General features: G+C 38.3%; 1 protein-coding gene across 2 annotated transcripts in view; it reads left to right on the top strand.

Annotated features, from left to right (window-relative positions):
- The window catches only part of SMURF2 (SMAD specific E3 ubiquitin protein ligase 2), a 66,872-nt gene that overhangs the window by 48,032 nt on the left and 2,684 nt on the right, over positions 1-16,156 (top strand). For both annotated transcript variants that reach the window (XR_008201074.1, XM_052658838.1), the window contains exons 11-16: positions 4,468-4,660; positions 5,953-6,056; positions 8,338-8,452; positions 10,187-10,365; positions 11,169-11,306; positions 14,266-14,386. Coding sequence is in view for 1 of the 2 variants with exons in the window: in XM_052658838.1 (XP_052514798.1) it covers positions 4,468-4,660; positions 5,953-6,056; positions 8,338-8,452; positions 10,187-10,365; positions 11,169-11,306; positions 14,266-14,386 (850 nt within the window). In the remaining variant the exon portion in view is untranslated. The remainder of the gene's footprint in view (positions 1-4,467; positions 4,661-5,952; positions 6,057-8,337; positions 8,453-10,186; positions 10,366-11,168; positions 11,307-14,265; positions 14,387-16,156) is intronic.

The following is a 16,156-nucleotide window of genomic DNA, read 5'->3' as shown; positions in this document are numbered from 1 at the left end:
TTATTTTTTAGATTCCACCTATAAGTGGTATCATATATAATATTTGTCTTTCTCTCTGGCTTACTGCACTTCGTATGATATTCTCAAGGTCCATCCATATTGCCGCAAACGGCAATATTTCATTCTTTTTTGTGACTGAGTAATATTTCATTGTGTGTGAGAGTATGTGTACTTGGGTTGTTTCCTTGTCTTGGCTCTTGTAGATAGTGCTGCTGTATACATTGGAGTGCATGTATCTTTTTGCATTAGTTTTCATATTTTCCAGATGCATGCCCAGGAGTGGGATTGCTAGATCATATGGTAGCTCCATTTTAGTGTTTTCAGGACCCTCCATGCTGTTTTCCGTGGTAGCTACACCCATTTACATTCCCACCAGCAGTGTCGGAGGGTTCCCTTTTCTTTCCACACTCTCCAGCATTTATTATTTGTAGACTTTTTTGATGAACTGTTTTAAAATTGGCTTTGTTGAAATTTAATTGACACACAGTAAATTGTACATATTTTGTATGTGCGGTTTGTTTTGACATATTATATACTGTGAGACCCTCACCTTAATGGAGATAGTGAACGTATCCACTGCCCCGAGAGTTTCCTCCTGCCTCTGTAGCCTCTTGGTGGTCCCTCCTCCCACCCCTTCTCTAGTTTCCTGAGGCTGCCGTAACAAAATACTACACACTAGGTGGTTTAAAATAGTATAAGTTCATTCTCTGGCAGTTCTGGAGACTGGAGTTCAGAGCCAGGCTGGCCCAGGGTTGGTTCCTTCTGGAATCTCTCAAGGAGGATCAGTTCCATGCCCTTCTCCTAGCTGCTGTTGGTTCCCGGAAACCTTGCTGTTCCTTGACTTGTGGGACCATTATTGCAGTCTGTTCCTTGTCTTCACCTGGCCTTCTGCGATCTGGTCTACCCACAAAACATCTGCCACCAAGTGTGGGAGTTTTTTCCTCAAACATTTCAATTCTCCCCATCTACGGACTTGAATTCAGTCTAATGCCGCCTAGTTGGCATCAGGCCTCACAGGTGAAGGGCTCAGTTTCAACAAGGCCTCCCATATTTCTTGCCAACTGGCTATATGTCGAGGCGTTCTCATGACCGTTGGGTTCAGCTGTTTGCTAGAATGGCTCACAGAACTCAGGGAAATTATTTCCTTACTGTTACCAGTTTTTTTTATAAAGGGTGTAACTCAGGCACAGCCAAATGGAAGCAAGGCATAGGACAGGAGAGGCATAGGACAGGAGAGAGGGGCTGCATGGGCCTTGCATGTACTTACCTGCAAGGTGCTTCATCCTCAGGGCACCTGTGGTGTGTTCATCAACCCAGCGTTCTGAACACCAGCATTCAGGGGTTTTTATGGAGATGTTATCACATAGGAGTGATTGATCATTAACTCAGTCTCCAGTTCTTCTCCCCGCTCCCCAGAGGCTGCGGTGGTGGGGGGTGGGGGGTGGCACTGAAAGTTCTAGGCTTCTCATCAAGCTTTGGTCTTTCCTGCGACCAGGCCCCATCCTGCAACTATGTAACAGTCACCTCACTGAAACAAAAAATGCTCCAAAACCCAGGAACTTCTAAGGGACTTAGGAGCTTCCGTGTCTTGTACCAGGGACAAAGACCAAATATTGGAACAGAATACACTTTTCTTGTCACCTCTGTCATTCAGGAAATTTCAAGCATTTTAGGAGTTCTGTGTCAGTAACTGGGGACAAAGACCAAAGTATATATCTTAATATGTTACAGCTTCTCCCCTATATTCTGGATCCAAGTTTACCTCTCCTTATAAGAATACCAGTCTGTTGGATTTAGGGCCACCCTCATCTAGTGTGACCTCATTTAACTTGAGTACATCTGCAAAGACCCTGTGTCCAAATAAGGTCAAAGTCAGGGGTGCTAAGGCTTACGCCCTCAACTTATTTACTTAGACACAGTTCAGTCCACACCTCATTTTCACCCAACCACCGATTTGCTTTCTATCACTATACATTGCAGTGTTTAGAGTTCTGGATAAGTGGATTCATACAGTATGTCCTCTCTTTTGTTTGATTTCTTTTACCCAGCGTAATTATTTGAGATTCATCTCTGTTGTTGCCTGTATAGTTCATTTCTTTTCATTCCATTGTGTGGATAGACCTCAATTTATGAATCTATTTACCTGCTGATGAATATTTGGATTGTTTCAGCTTGGGGCTGTGACTAAACTGCTATGAACATTTATGTTTAAGTCCTTCTGTGGACATACACTCTCACTTCTCTTTGATAAATAAATGCCTAGGCTGCATCATATGACAGATTTGTGTTAAACTTTTGAAGAGACTGCCAGATTGTCTTTCGAAGTGATTGTGCCATTTGACATTCCCACTAGCAGTGTGTGAGAGTTGTAGTTGCTCTTGGTAACACTTGGTTTCAGTTCAGTTCAGTCGCTCAGTCGTTTCCGATTCTTTGCGACCCCATGAATCGCAGCACGCCAGGCCTCCCTGTCCATCACCAACTCCCGGAGTTCACTCAGATTCATGTCCATTGAGTCAGTGATGCCATCCAGCCATCTCCTCCTCTGTCGTCCCCTTCTCCTGCCCCCAATCCCTCCCAGTATCAAAGTCTTTTCCAATGAGTCAACTCTTTGCATGAGGTGGCCAAAGTACTGGAGTTTCACTATGGTTAATCTTAATTTTAGACATTCTAATAGATGTATAATGGTATCTCATTAAGTTTTTAAAATTAATTTATTTTTTATTGAAGGATAATTGCTTTACAGAATTCTCATGAAGTTTTAATTTGCTTTCCTGTAGTAACTAATGATGTTGAGCATCTTTTCATGGGCTTATTTCCATCTATATATCTTCTTTGGTGAAATGTTTTGCCTCCTTTTTTAAAAAAAAAAACTGAGTTTTTTTGAGTTTTGAGAATTCTTTAGATGCTTGAAATACAAGTTTTATGTCATCTATAAGCTTTAGAAAGATTTTCTCCTAGACTGTGACTTGTCTTTTCATTTTTTTAACAGTGTCTTTTGAAAAGTGTAAAGGTTCTTGAAATTTAAGTGATGTTCATTTTATCCATTTGTTTGTCTACGGATTGTGCTTTGGCACCTAAGGCTTTTGGCTTTAGGTTTTACAGTGAAGTCTCTGATCCACTTTGAATTAAAGTTTTGTATCTTTAACTTTGTGTACCCAAGTTCTTTTTTTGGGATAGGATTAATACGTTGTTTAAAGAGTATTTTTAATATATTCTGTTTTGATTTATATATGTGTGTATATACAAAAAACACCTTTATTACAATGCTTATGAGAATAAATGGTGATTTGTCATTTTCATCAAAGCTGTGTTTTTTTGGATAGTTATGTGTTCTAGGTATAAATTTGGGCCTTTACCTATTGAACCATTATATGTAAAGTAAGTTTGAGTGAAATGTTAGAGAACTGAAAGTTATTTTTATTTTCTCATAGCTACCATTGTCCTTTACTTATAGGTTAGAAGATTATACTCTTGTCTGTTGTGTGTGAAATTAGATTCCAACGGAATCATTCAGCATTTGCATAGACATTAATTGTGAATTACGTGACTTTTTATTTCCTGACAGTTTACTGAAATTAACTCATTCATTATATCATAAGATTGTTTTAAAAAAATTCTTAGATGCAGCTTACAGTATTTTTGTCAGGAGAATAAATATATCTCTAGGCAATGTGCCTTCTAAAAATTATGTTTCTGCTATACTTGGGAGATTATTTTTGTGTATTTGTGGTAAACTGTATATGCAGTTCGAAGTCACTTTAGCATGAGACAATGTGAATGTACTTAATGCCAATGACTGTACTACTTAAAAATGGTTAAAATGGTTAATTTTATGTATGTTTTACCACAGTAAAAAGATAAGGACTTCCTTAGTGGTCCCCTGGTTAAGACTCCATGCTTCTTCTGCAGGGGACACAGATTTGATCCCTGGTCAAGGAACTAAGGTCCTGCATGCCACACTGCATGCCCCCCCCCCCCCCAAAAAGAAGGAAAGAAAAGAAAAATAGTCACTTTATAAAGCATTGTAAAGTGCTCATTTCTCTGTGACTTCCCACATTCCTGTGGTCTAGACTGTAGCATGCATAGGAGAAGGGGTCCTGCCGAACAGCCAGTTCCAATTATTTGTCTCTTTCAGAGAGACAGACTCGAGATAACAAGCGCAGGGTTTGGCATGCGCCTGAATTTTGAAGTGAGAGCTGGTAAACTGAGTGGAGGAAAATGGAAACAGTACTTGAGAAAGTTGCTCTCAGCAGCTGTATAAAGCTTTTTGGATAAAACTCTCATTGTCCACTTGCATAAATTCTAAGAAATAAACTCTGGAGCCAGTTTATTGTTGTCAGAAATGTCAAGCTAAGACTAAAATAAGGCCTCGAAATAATATAGACTCGGTTTAGCATGCAGTGCTATTTTAAATGTATAATTGCCGTCTTTAAAAAAGATTCTTCACTAATGCTTGTTTACTTGTAGTCGGCAGAACCAACTGAAAGACCAGCAGCAGCAGGTGGTGTCGTTGTGCCCTGATGACACGGAGTGTCTGACAGTCCCACGGTACAAGCGCGACCTAGTTCAGAAGCTAAAGATTCTGCGGCAGGAACTTTCCCAGCAACAGCCTCAGGCTGGCCATTGCCGCATTGAGGTTTCCAGGGAAGAGATTTTTGAGGTAAACGTACAAGTCTGATTTTAAAATAGAGAAAGTTTAAATTCCAGTGATGAACTTGTTTTCCAAGTATATATTGGGACTCAGTCTCTTTAAGGGCTTCCCTGGTAGCTCAGACGGTAAAGAATCCGCCTGCAATGTGGGAGGACCTGGGTTTGATCCCTGTGTAGGGAAGATCCCCTGGAGAAGGGAATGGTTACCTACTCCAGTATTCTTGCTTGGAGAATTCCATGGACAGAGGAGCCTGGCAGGCTACAGTCCATGTCGTCGCAAAGAGTCGGACACGACTGAGCGACTTCCACTTTAATCTCTTTAAAATGGGAGAATTTTCATCAATTTCTCTTCTTACTTGTGGGGAGTAAAGTCAGTAGTATTGGAGAGATTTCATATATAAGATAAACATTTGAATGGCATGAAGTGTGAGAGGTTCTGATGGGTGAAGCTTGGTCCCTGCATTGCAGGTACTGATTTGTTCATGAATTTTAAAAGACCACAGATATTATCCATCCCTTATTTTTTAATTCTTCCAAAAGGTAAGGGACTGTTCGATAAAAAAAATCGTTTTGTCTAAATACTGTTGGACTGCTTCCTTAATTTATTGAAAATCTTCCTTTCTGGTATGTCCTTTTATCTCTCGATTTTATAGCTCTAATAGCAGCTTCAATGTTCTTACATAATAAGTGGCAAGAGGTCCAAGGTAGGACTTGCCCACTTATTAGAGGGTTCCAGGGCAAGAAATGTTTGGGGACTTCATAATCCTTCTCCCAAAGGATGAACTTTTTTCTCTCAGAACAGTTCTGACCTTGTTTGTACTCAGCCCTTTGTAATGTTAAAATAATGTAAAGTTGTCAGTGTAGTGAGGAGCACATTAACAATTACTTAACGTTCTTTGAAACGTTCTGCTTCTTACCTTTACTTTCTGGTGGAATCTGTCCCTTGGATGAGGTCGACTAACTTTAAAAATGTGGTACTTCTGTCAGATTGTGTTTTTTTAATATGTGTGGTATCATTGATATAGTTAATAGGACTTAAATATGGAGTCTTGCATTTAGTAGGTTTTTAATATGTCTATCAAAGGATAATGTCTATCAAAGGAATTGATTTCAGTAGTATTAAACTGTATCTGTTTTAAGTTCCATGAGGTTCCAAACACTTGGAGCTGATCCATTGATTTGATTGTTGAACACATTCCACCTTATTTAAATAAACATATGTTTCGTAGGTGGAATGGGAAGGAGAGTTTAAACAGGAGTTAAAACACGTAGTAATAATAGTATATTAAACATTTTTTTCAGGAATCATATCGACAGGTCATGAAAATGAGACCAAAAGATCTCTGGAAGCGATTAATGATAAAATTTCGTGGAGAAGAAGGCCTTGACTATGGAGGGGTTGCCAGGTAAAGACATACTTGGCAGTAAATGACAAATAGATCCTTATATTTGCAAATTAGATACTCTCTATGGTGTAACCTTCCTTCTCATTGGTATTTAGTTTCTAACATAATGTTACCGAATGTTTGCAGTATGGAGGATACCCTAGTACACACATTCATAATGAAGTTATTTTATAGCACTGCTGCCAGTGGAGTATTTGTGAACTCCCTAACGGATCATATCTTCCAATGAGACTTTCTCTGAAAACTAGCTGCAACCCTGCGTGGACTACTGGTAGGGCCTATAGGCCTGATATTTTCTCCATTTCTCTCCTTCAGTACATGCTCTTCCCTCTGCTTTACATTGTCAGGAACAATCTTGAGATTTTAATGATGTGTATTCTAAACTGAATACTGTTTCCCTTTGCTTCCGTTGCCATGCTTTTTAACCTTGTTAAAGGAATGTTTGTGTCTGAGAGTATGTTTGTATATCATAAATTCTCCATAGAATATTTCAGTACATTCAATATGATGTTTCTGCTGCATTCATACATCAAGTATTTTGTTTCCAGGTGTGAGAATTCACTATATATAAATGCAGCAGAAACATTATAGCTTCTTTGTTAAAACATTTTAAGGACCATCATGATAATTCTGTCTCCCCTAATCTAAATCTGTCTAGCCTAAATGAAATTTGTGTTTCCACCAGGTCCCATAATTGCTATTTGGCATTACTTGTTTTTACCTGTAAACTTTTTCTGTGACCCTTTTACTTGCAAATGGATAGTTTCCTTAGTTTGGATTTTTAGAATTGATCACTGTGCATGCATGCTCAGTTGTGTCCAACTCTTTGCAATCCCATGGCCTGGAGCCCACCAGGCTCCTCTGTCCATGGGGATTTCCCAGGCAAGAATACTGGAGTGGGTTGCCATTTCCTTCTCCAGAGGATCCTCCCAACCCAGGGATTGAACCTGAGTCTCCTGCTTGGCAGGCAGATTGTTTACCACTGAACCACCAGGGAAGCCTTTAAAAAACACATATATGCATAAAAATAATACAAGACATATTAGGTGTGAAAGTTGCTTATTGGAGATCTCACTTTTTAATTTATAGACTTTTCAAGTATTAAACATAATGATTTGATTTAGACTCCATCAAATGATAGAACTTTGAAATGTTTTCCTTTAACTATTTTAATAGTGTTTCACTGCATTTCCTAAAATTATATTATTCCCCTGTTTAATCCATAATATCAGAGTATATCACTTACATGACTTTCCTAGCTGAGGAATGACAGGAGTTGAGACTCGGACGTCACCTTAAGTTCTAGACTAGTGATTGTATTTCTGTCTCACCAAGACAAGAAGTGGTCTTTCATACTTTGAAAAATGTAAATGATTTAATCAGTTTAAGGTGATAGAACTGGTTATTATAGGTTTTAAAAACACTGATGTATGCTTAAACCAAGAAGTGGGATGAAACATCCCCAGGAAGTGCTGGCCTGCCCTTTCATTCCCACTTAGACCACAGGCCTTGGTAGTTTCTCACCACTTACATGTTTATCATGGTTATTCTAGGGTTTACACAAGACAGACAGTGGAAATGGATAGTGAAATTTTCTTACTAAAACCATACCAACAATAAGACATGAATTAGTTATGTATGAATGGTATATATTGTATAAACTAGTAGAAAACTGCCACGATTGGAGAGGATCAGGGTGGTATGGATGGGACCACATGGAGGTTTTGAAATAAAACCATATTCTTCCCTTCATTTTATATTTATCATGGATCACAAATTTGTTTAGCAGTTGAAAGTAACAGACCACTGGGCTGCAGCATCTGATAGTACTTCTGGATATTATTATTATATTCGCTTATGTTAAAATGTCATAAAATTACCTAAAGTTGAGTGAGACATGAGTTCAGTATAATAAAACAAGGGTTTTCATTTACTTTGGGGCATGGTATATTATTCTTTTTTTTAATTTTTAATTGGAGGATAATTGCTTTACCATGTTGGTTGGTTTCTGCCATACAGCAACAGAAATCAGCCATAGGTATACTATCTCCTCTTGAACCTCCCTCCCATCCCCCACTTTGTCCCTCCCCTCTAGGTTGTCACAGGGCATGGGGTTGAGCTCCATGGGTTAGTATACTTTTCTAAAGTGATCTTACATAACTAGTTATTCGTGCTTTATTTTGTTTTATTAAAAACTTCTTTGCTAACATTAATTAATAGCATATCTTAGTAAAAGTATATTTATTAACAAAAAATTCCTGTGGCATATCTTGTTTTTTAGGGAGTGGTTATATCTCTTGTCACATGAAATGCTGAATCCTTATTATGGCCTCTTCCAGTATTCAAGAGATGATATCTATACATTGCAGATCAATCCTGATTCTGCAGTTAATCCGGTATGATTGGTGGTTATAATGATATGAACTGACTTACGACCTACAATGTTTTTTCATCTTTAAATGTCAGTGTAGTCTATGACATAGGTTTGCTGTCTTTGTTGAAGTCACATCCTTGGACTTGGCAAGTCCTCTTTTAACTTTTTCTTAGATAAGTGATGATGAGTGGATGCATCAGTTGGGCCCAGGGAGGTTTACCGCATCACTGTTTACAGTAGCCCCAACTGGAAGTAACATTGCTGTCCACAAGAGGGACTGATTAAATTATGACATGAAGCAGCATGACGTGGTTAAGAGCTTAGACTCTGGAATTAGACATGAGAACATATCCTGGTCCTGTTACTAACTAGCTTTGTGACTTTCATTGACTTAAGCCTCAGTGATAAAATATAATTTGAACCTGAGAGAAGGGTTGTGACTGTTAAATGAGACCCTGAACAGTGCTATACGTTATCAACCCTACTACATATTATTAAGTACTCAGCAAGAGTTAGCAGCTGTTACTAATTTGTTGGTTTTATAGTATTTCTATTATCTTTCCATACAAGGGTATATTATAGAGCCCCTAAAATGATGTTGTGGGATAATGGATAATGATACGTAAAGATAGTATTTGTAATATATTAGGTGAAAAAAAGATAACGAAATAGAATGATGCAACTTTGGTAAACATACGTATATGTGAGAACATTGAAAAGATCCACACTGTAATATTTACAGTGGTTATCTCTGAGTGTTAAGACTATGAGCTTTTTTTCATTGTCTGTATTTTCTAAATATTTTGTAGTGAACAGGTACTGCTTTTTTAAAAGAAAAGTGCTATTTGTAAGATAAAAGGGAGGCTTAAAGGTGAGCTTAGGGATTGTTAAACAGAGAAGTAAAAGAAGTTTAAAATACAAATATCCAACAGTAATAAAACAATATATCATGGAAGACCAAATCTGTCTAAACATGGTAGGCACGGTAAGTTCCTTGCTAGGTATTCTTCCTAAAGGGAAGATTTTTAGGTGAAGGTTCTGCTTGACCAGCTCATTCACCGTAGTAATGATAGCTCACGTTTGTAGAGCATTTACCATATGCCAGGTCCAGTGCCTTGGGCTTCATCACCTCATGTTACTACCCACAGAGACCCTTTTTAGATACTATTATTACCCTCATTTTTCCAGATAATAGAAAATTATTTCTACAGAGGTTAAGCAGTTTGCCCAAGTGTACATAGCTAGTAACTGGTAGAATCAGGACTCTAGTCCAAGTTAGACATGAAGTCTGTGCTCTTAAATCTGTGATGTTTTGAAGTTCATTTCCTGGTAGGTCAAGAGAACTAGGAGGTAGAGAGTTGAAAGCTTTTCCACATGACAGAGCCATGGTTATGAGGAGCTCAGCTCAGCAGGAGATGGGCGGAGAGAGGAGAACAGGGTCTGCAGGAGGCTAGTGAGGCTGCAGAGGGGCTAGACTCAGTTCCGAGGGTAAATTCCGGTGACTGCCCTTTCCTTGCGAGAGGCGTTGCCTCTGCTGCGACATTTTATAGCAAAGTATGGTATCTTAAGTGTGCCCTATAGAAGCTCTCCCTAATGAGCACTGAGCTTTGATACGATAACCTATCCACTTAAATAGTTATAAACTGGAGTTTAAGTTGATACTTATTATTTAAAAAATTAGTGTTGCTTACATATTTATTAAAAATTCCCTGGATAGTATCTACCTTGAATATTTATATAAACTTTTCAATTTCAGGAACATTTATCATACTTCCACTTTGTTGGACGAATAATGGGAATGGCTGTGTTTCATGGACATTATATTGATGGTGGTTTCACGTTGCCGTTCTATAAACAGTTGCTTGGGAAGTCCATTACTTTGGATGACATGGAATTAGTTGATCCAGATCTTCATAACAGTTTAGTGTGGATACTGTATGTATTGAGTCTTGTTCATTAGAATCTGAGCTCTTAAAAGATACATGTTTCAAATGGATGTACTTTTTTTGAAATATAAAACATGATGCACAGAAAATATGAAGGGTGCTCATCTGAGTGATGGGACCATATGAGACTTTACATCTTTCTACTACTGCTTTTGTGTATTTTTCAAATTCCTAAACTTTAGCAAAAGTGTTATTTCTTTAAAAGGGGAAAATGTAGTATACTGTATTTTTAAAAGCACTTAATGGTTTCCTCAACATGATGCAGGTTCTGTTTCCATTTATCATGTGTTAGAATAAGATATTTCTGCTCAAATGATGATTGCTGAAACCATACATTAAAAAGGGTTTTTGTAAGAGTCAGTTCTGTTTGTTGGGAGGTCATTCATCTGTGAAGATACACTGGCCATGCTTGTTTTTACCAGGTACACAAGTAGCTTTCTCATTGGGGCTCCTCAGGTGTTTGGTCACTTGGATTACCGAGATTCTGGTAAAACTTCTTACCTGAAAGCCAAACAGAACTGAGGTTTCCCTGTGTAAAACCCAGCTTTCCAGGGCTTCCTCTTTGCTCAATAAAATGTTCCCAGGGTTTATGAAGGTTAAAGCTCTTTGACTTTTCTGCCCCTAGGAGGAACGGTGGCCTAAGAACTAGTAAAAAGAACATCGGGTCAGATGTTCCTGTGTTTGTCATGTCGTAAAACTACCTTAGTTTTATTTGTCTCACCAATTACTGTATCTCCGAGATCTGAATTTTAGATTTTCTAGTCGCGTGTCTTCCCTTTTCTTCCTTTCCAGCGAGAATGATACCACAGGTGTTTTGGACCACACCTTCTGTGTCGAACATAATGCCTATGGTGAAATCATTCAGCATGAACTTAAACCAAATGGCAAGAGCATCCCTGTTACTGAAGAAAATAAAAAAGAATATGTCAGGTAAACACTTGTATCTTCTTAAGCCTGAGACTTGTTTTAATGTTCTAGAATGATACAGAAAAACATTGATGCTTAGATAGTGTTACTTACTGCCACAGAATAGGCTTCTGCAGAATTAAGTGGCTTTTATTATTTCTCATGGTCCCGTGGGTCAGTTACTTGGATCGAGGACGACAGGGATAGCACACTGCTCCTCCGCGTGATGTCAGCTGGGACGGAAATGTTCAGATGGCCTCTTCACTCACATGTCTGATGTTTCACCTGGGGTGGCTTGGCTGGCTGGGCGCTGCCTGGAGTGGACGCTGGGTCACCATCTGGCACCTGGTTCTCACTGTTGGCTGGCCTCCTTGGTTATCCCATGTGGTCTCAGAGGCCTGGCTCTTTAGCACGGTAGCCAGACTTCTTATCGGATGGCTGGTTTCCCAGAGCACAGGAGGAGGAGTTGTGGGATCTTTTAAAGTCCCAAGGCTGAAATTGGCCAACATCACCTCTGCTGTATTTTTTTGGTTAAAGCGAGTCGCACACCAGCCCAGGTTCAGTTGAAAGAGGGGCTGTACAAAGGCACTAATTTCAGGAAACACGGTTTGCCGTGTCATGTGTGGTGGAGCTCCCACAGCTAGCTGTGCAGAAGCACTTTTGTGCTATGTTACTAGGACTTAATCCTACTTATAAATAAAGATGTTGTGGGTTTATATAAGAAATACATGTTTTCAATAGAAATCTAATTTATGAAAATAGAAATATATTTGATATATATTAAATATAAATATAGTAGAAATATTTATTAAAGAAATATAGATTACATAAGAAGTACTATATTTCTTGTTAAAAAAATCAAGAAAATGTTCAGGTTTTACAAAATCACCTGTTGATTGAGGAATCTAGAAGTATTAAGTGAGATCATTTGGCTCATGGTATGTAAAGTTTTTCTAAGCATTAAACTATGATAATCGAATTTAGGAGTGTGAACTTCACCATATGTACACAGAAGTGTGCTTGCTGTACTTTTTTGCACAGAATATGTCCTCAGGTCTTACTGGCTAAAATGTTTTGGTTTATGGATGAGGCCCATCAGTCTCGTAGCCTGTGAACACTGGTAGAGCTTTGTTGGAAAACAGTTTGAAAACAGCTGCCAAAATGAAAATGCATATGCAGCTCCATTCTTAGGGATCTATTGTTTGGAAACACATTTGTAATTAAAGAAATATAAGGCTGTTTAAACCTGAAAACTGCAAAATGTTTGTAGAAGAGGATGATGAATGTAACAGAATATTGTGTGGCTATTTTAAAAAAGATTCTGCATAAGCTGTCACTTAAAAAGCATGTCTTGGAACAAAGTCTGTATTGTTTTATTCTCATACAGAAGATGTTCAGGAAGACCACTTACCCAATAAAATGTTGCCTAGGGTGGGGGAGTGGAAGTGATAGGCCTGGAAGTAGAGACGAAAGAGGGTAAGAGAGTGGACTTTCGGGTTTTACTCTGTCTCCACTTTTGATGGTTGATTTTTAAATTATGGCTTTTCTTTTAATAACAAACACACTTGTAACTTAATGAGGGACTTCCCCATGGTCCAGTGGTTAGCACTCCATGCTTCCACGGCAGGGGGCATGGGTTTGAAGTTTGATCTCTGGATGAGGAACTAAGATTACACATGTCAAGCAGTGTGGCCCCCACCCCCCCAAAATACACACACACACACACATATATACCAATTAAAAAATAAAATAATAAAAGAAGAGTGAATGGGGATTTCCTGAAGTTCAGTAGTGTGTCACTCCCAGGATCTAGAGTAGAGTAGACTGCTCTCTCCAGGATTCAGTCTTGTTCACAGCACACAGTAATTATTCCTTGGGGCTTCCCAGATGGCTCTGTGGTAAAAAATCTACCTGCAGCGCAGGAGACATGGGTTCAGTCTCTGGGTCAGGTCCCCTGGAGAAGGAAGCCTGGGGAATCTCATGCACAGAGGAACCTGGCAGGCTGCAGTCCAGGGGGTGGCAAGAGAGTCTGAGATGACTACCACCGATTATCCCTTATCAGATAGTTTTGAAATTTTAAAAATTACAAAGAAAAACTTTTTACAGGTATGCAGTTTTGATGTGCCCTTAAACAAGGAAAAATGAGGTCCCCCAAGGGATACAGTTAATATTAAGTAACTCATTTCTTAGAGAATTATTTCTCTGAAGTTTGGGAAAGGAAATCCTGACAAATTGGGAGTTTGAGTAGTTCTGAGGTTTGTGAGGTACATTTTCCCGGGAAGATAGATTTTTTTTAAAAAAGCAATTCATGTAGAAAGTGTAAGTCCAAACAAAGCCACGAGTACAGCTACACATGAGATGTAGTTTTGTGAACTTTGTTGCTAAATTACATCTCCCAGGGCTTTTAAAGCCTATAGGGGAAAATGAGTGGTCAGAAAGTGCTGGCCTAGTGGCTTTTACTGTTTCTTCTCATTTTGGATATGAGGATTCTCTTCACTCCCCCTTCCCCCATATACAACCCACAAAATATAAAGAAAACACCCAACACGTTCAGATTGTATTTTCAAGTGAAATCAGAAAAAGTCATTTTCGGTTGAATGGGCTCTTTTTTTCTGGTTATTGGCATGCATGCTAGAAGCTAAGAAAATAATTTCATTTAGATTTTAACTTCAGACCCATCTGCTCTCCAGCCAACTTCCAGTTTAATAGGAGTTCTTCTGAAGTGAAGAGTTGCTGTAGCGATGCTGCTTTTGTTAGTGGAAGGTTACTGTTTTTTAATTTATACTGCTTATAATTTATGCTGAACTGCCTCACTGCTGAGGATCCATCTACCTTCGGTAATATGAGATTCTTTTAGATTTTAGACTAAATTCTTAATGCTAGATACTTGTAAAGTGCAATGTTGCTAATGTACTAGAGATTCATAGTAATTACCAAATCTGAATATATTTCATCATATAAAACCCCTGTCCAATGTTTCCAGGCTTTACGTGAACTGGAGATTTTTACGAGGCATTGAGGCACAATTCTTGGCCCTGCAGAAAGGATTTAATGAAGTAATTCCACAGCATCTGCTGAAGACATTTGATGAGAAGGAGTTAGAGGTCAGTGTATGAATATCATGACGTCATCTAGTATAACAAAGCAAGGTTGAGAAGTTTCTGTTACTTAGTTTTAGAGGAGTTGTATTTCTGGTGCTTTTGAAGTTTTTCTATGTGTTGCTGTGAAAATTCTAACTCATAGGAAAAGCCGTTCATGTTTTGGAAATTCTGCAAGTAGTCTCTTATATTGTGACTATCCTTTATTTTTCCTTATTTTCTGTTCTTCCTTTTAACAGATTTTGTGTATTTTGTGTATATTCTTCCAGTGTTATTTCCTATTCTTTAATTAAATGGCTCTTGATTTAGTTAAGTGAAACTTTATCAGTTGGTCTCCACCATATAGCAGTTTATTTGGAATAAAAACCTAGACCCAAGTGGATTTACGTTAAGCTTTACAAGAAAGCATTTGATAGACAAAAACCTAGAGGAAACATTCAGGATCGTCTCTATCTAAACAAGAACCCACCTGCAATGCAGGAGACCTAGATTTGATCCCTGGATTGGGAAGATCCCCTGGAGAAGGGAAAGGCTAACCACTCCAGTGTTCTGGCCTGGAGAATTCCATGGAGTACCGTCCATGGGGTTGCAAAGAACTGGACATGACTGAGCGACTTTTCACACTATCTAAACATCTTCAGTCTCCTTGGAAATTTTCATTACTAACACAGACTTTAATAACCAGTTAACCATTGTTTTATTTTAAAGCTAGTCCTTAAAGCACCTTAGGTTTGGTTTTATAATTAAGACTTTTAACAAATACATCTGAATTGCTACTGAACTGCTTTGAAAAGTAATGAGATTTTATTCTGCTTGAGGTCCCAAAATTTAATTAGTGCCTAGGGATAGCATAAATATTGGAAGTCTATCCATAATTTAAAACATGATTTTATTAATTAACTTTAGTGTCCTTTCTAACTAAATCTGTTAACAGATCTGTTAGACAAACCTAAAAAGATTGGTTTGACTCAATACCACCCCCACTCTTTCTGTGACTGAGCTATTCATAGTGAAATGGCCAGGAGGAAGTAGGAGGAGTGAGACACAGCAGAAATGACAATAAAGTTGAAATACGATGCATTTGTTTCTGTTCATATAATAAATAAGGAATTTGGCCTTAAAGTTACCACTCCTCTGAAGAAAGGAATTTTGAGAGGTATATTCACTATTATAAGTACTTCTGTAATTCTATTTGGATAACCACTTACCTGTTCATGTAGCTGTGATGCAGTATTTTTCAGAACCCTGTAGAAGCTTTGTTGCAGATTTTATTCAATAATGTTAGGGTTTATTATATAATTTCTACTGCTAATGAAAGTAAGCTTTTCGTAAGAAATATATATATATATAATTTATTTTAGTGTTATCCTGGGTTATTATAATTAATTGTAAACTATGGGATTTGCAGGTTAAATTATGTTCTGTACTACACACTATCATAAGTCAGTGTTATACACAGGTTAGTAAGATGACTCTGTCTTGGCCCCTAAGGAGGTGTATTAATAGGATCAGAGTGATTTTGACACATCACTTATACTGAGCCTGCATCAGATGCCAAGCAGAGCTCTGTGACAGTGCGTTCATATATTTTGTACTTTGGTCCAACTTTAAACAGACTGTACCACTTACTCAGCACAATTTCTTGAATGCCCATGCACTGTTGGTTGCTTTCAGAGGATATAATGAAACAGAAATTACTGCCTTACTACTGCAGAGGAAACTGCGGCCCAGGGAAGTGAGCGGAACTGCCCAGAATGCCAAAGCCAATAAAGGTTG

This window comes from Budorcas taxicolor, chromosome 19 (assembly GCF_023091745.1).
Source record: "Budorcas taxicolor isolate Tak-1 chromosome 19, Takin1.1, whole genome shotgun sequence".
Lineage (NCBI taxonomy): Eukaryota > Metazoa > Chordata > Mammalia > Artiodactyla > Bovidae > Budorcas > Budorcas taxicolor.
The sequence above is the reverse complement of the archived record's forward strand: the minus strand, read 5'-3'. Positions and strand labels throughout refer to the sequence as shown.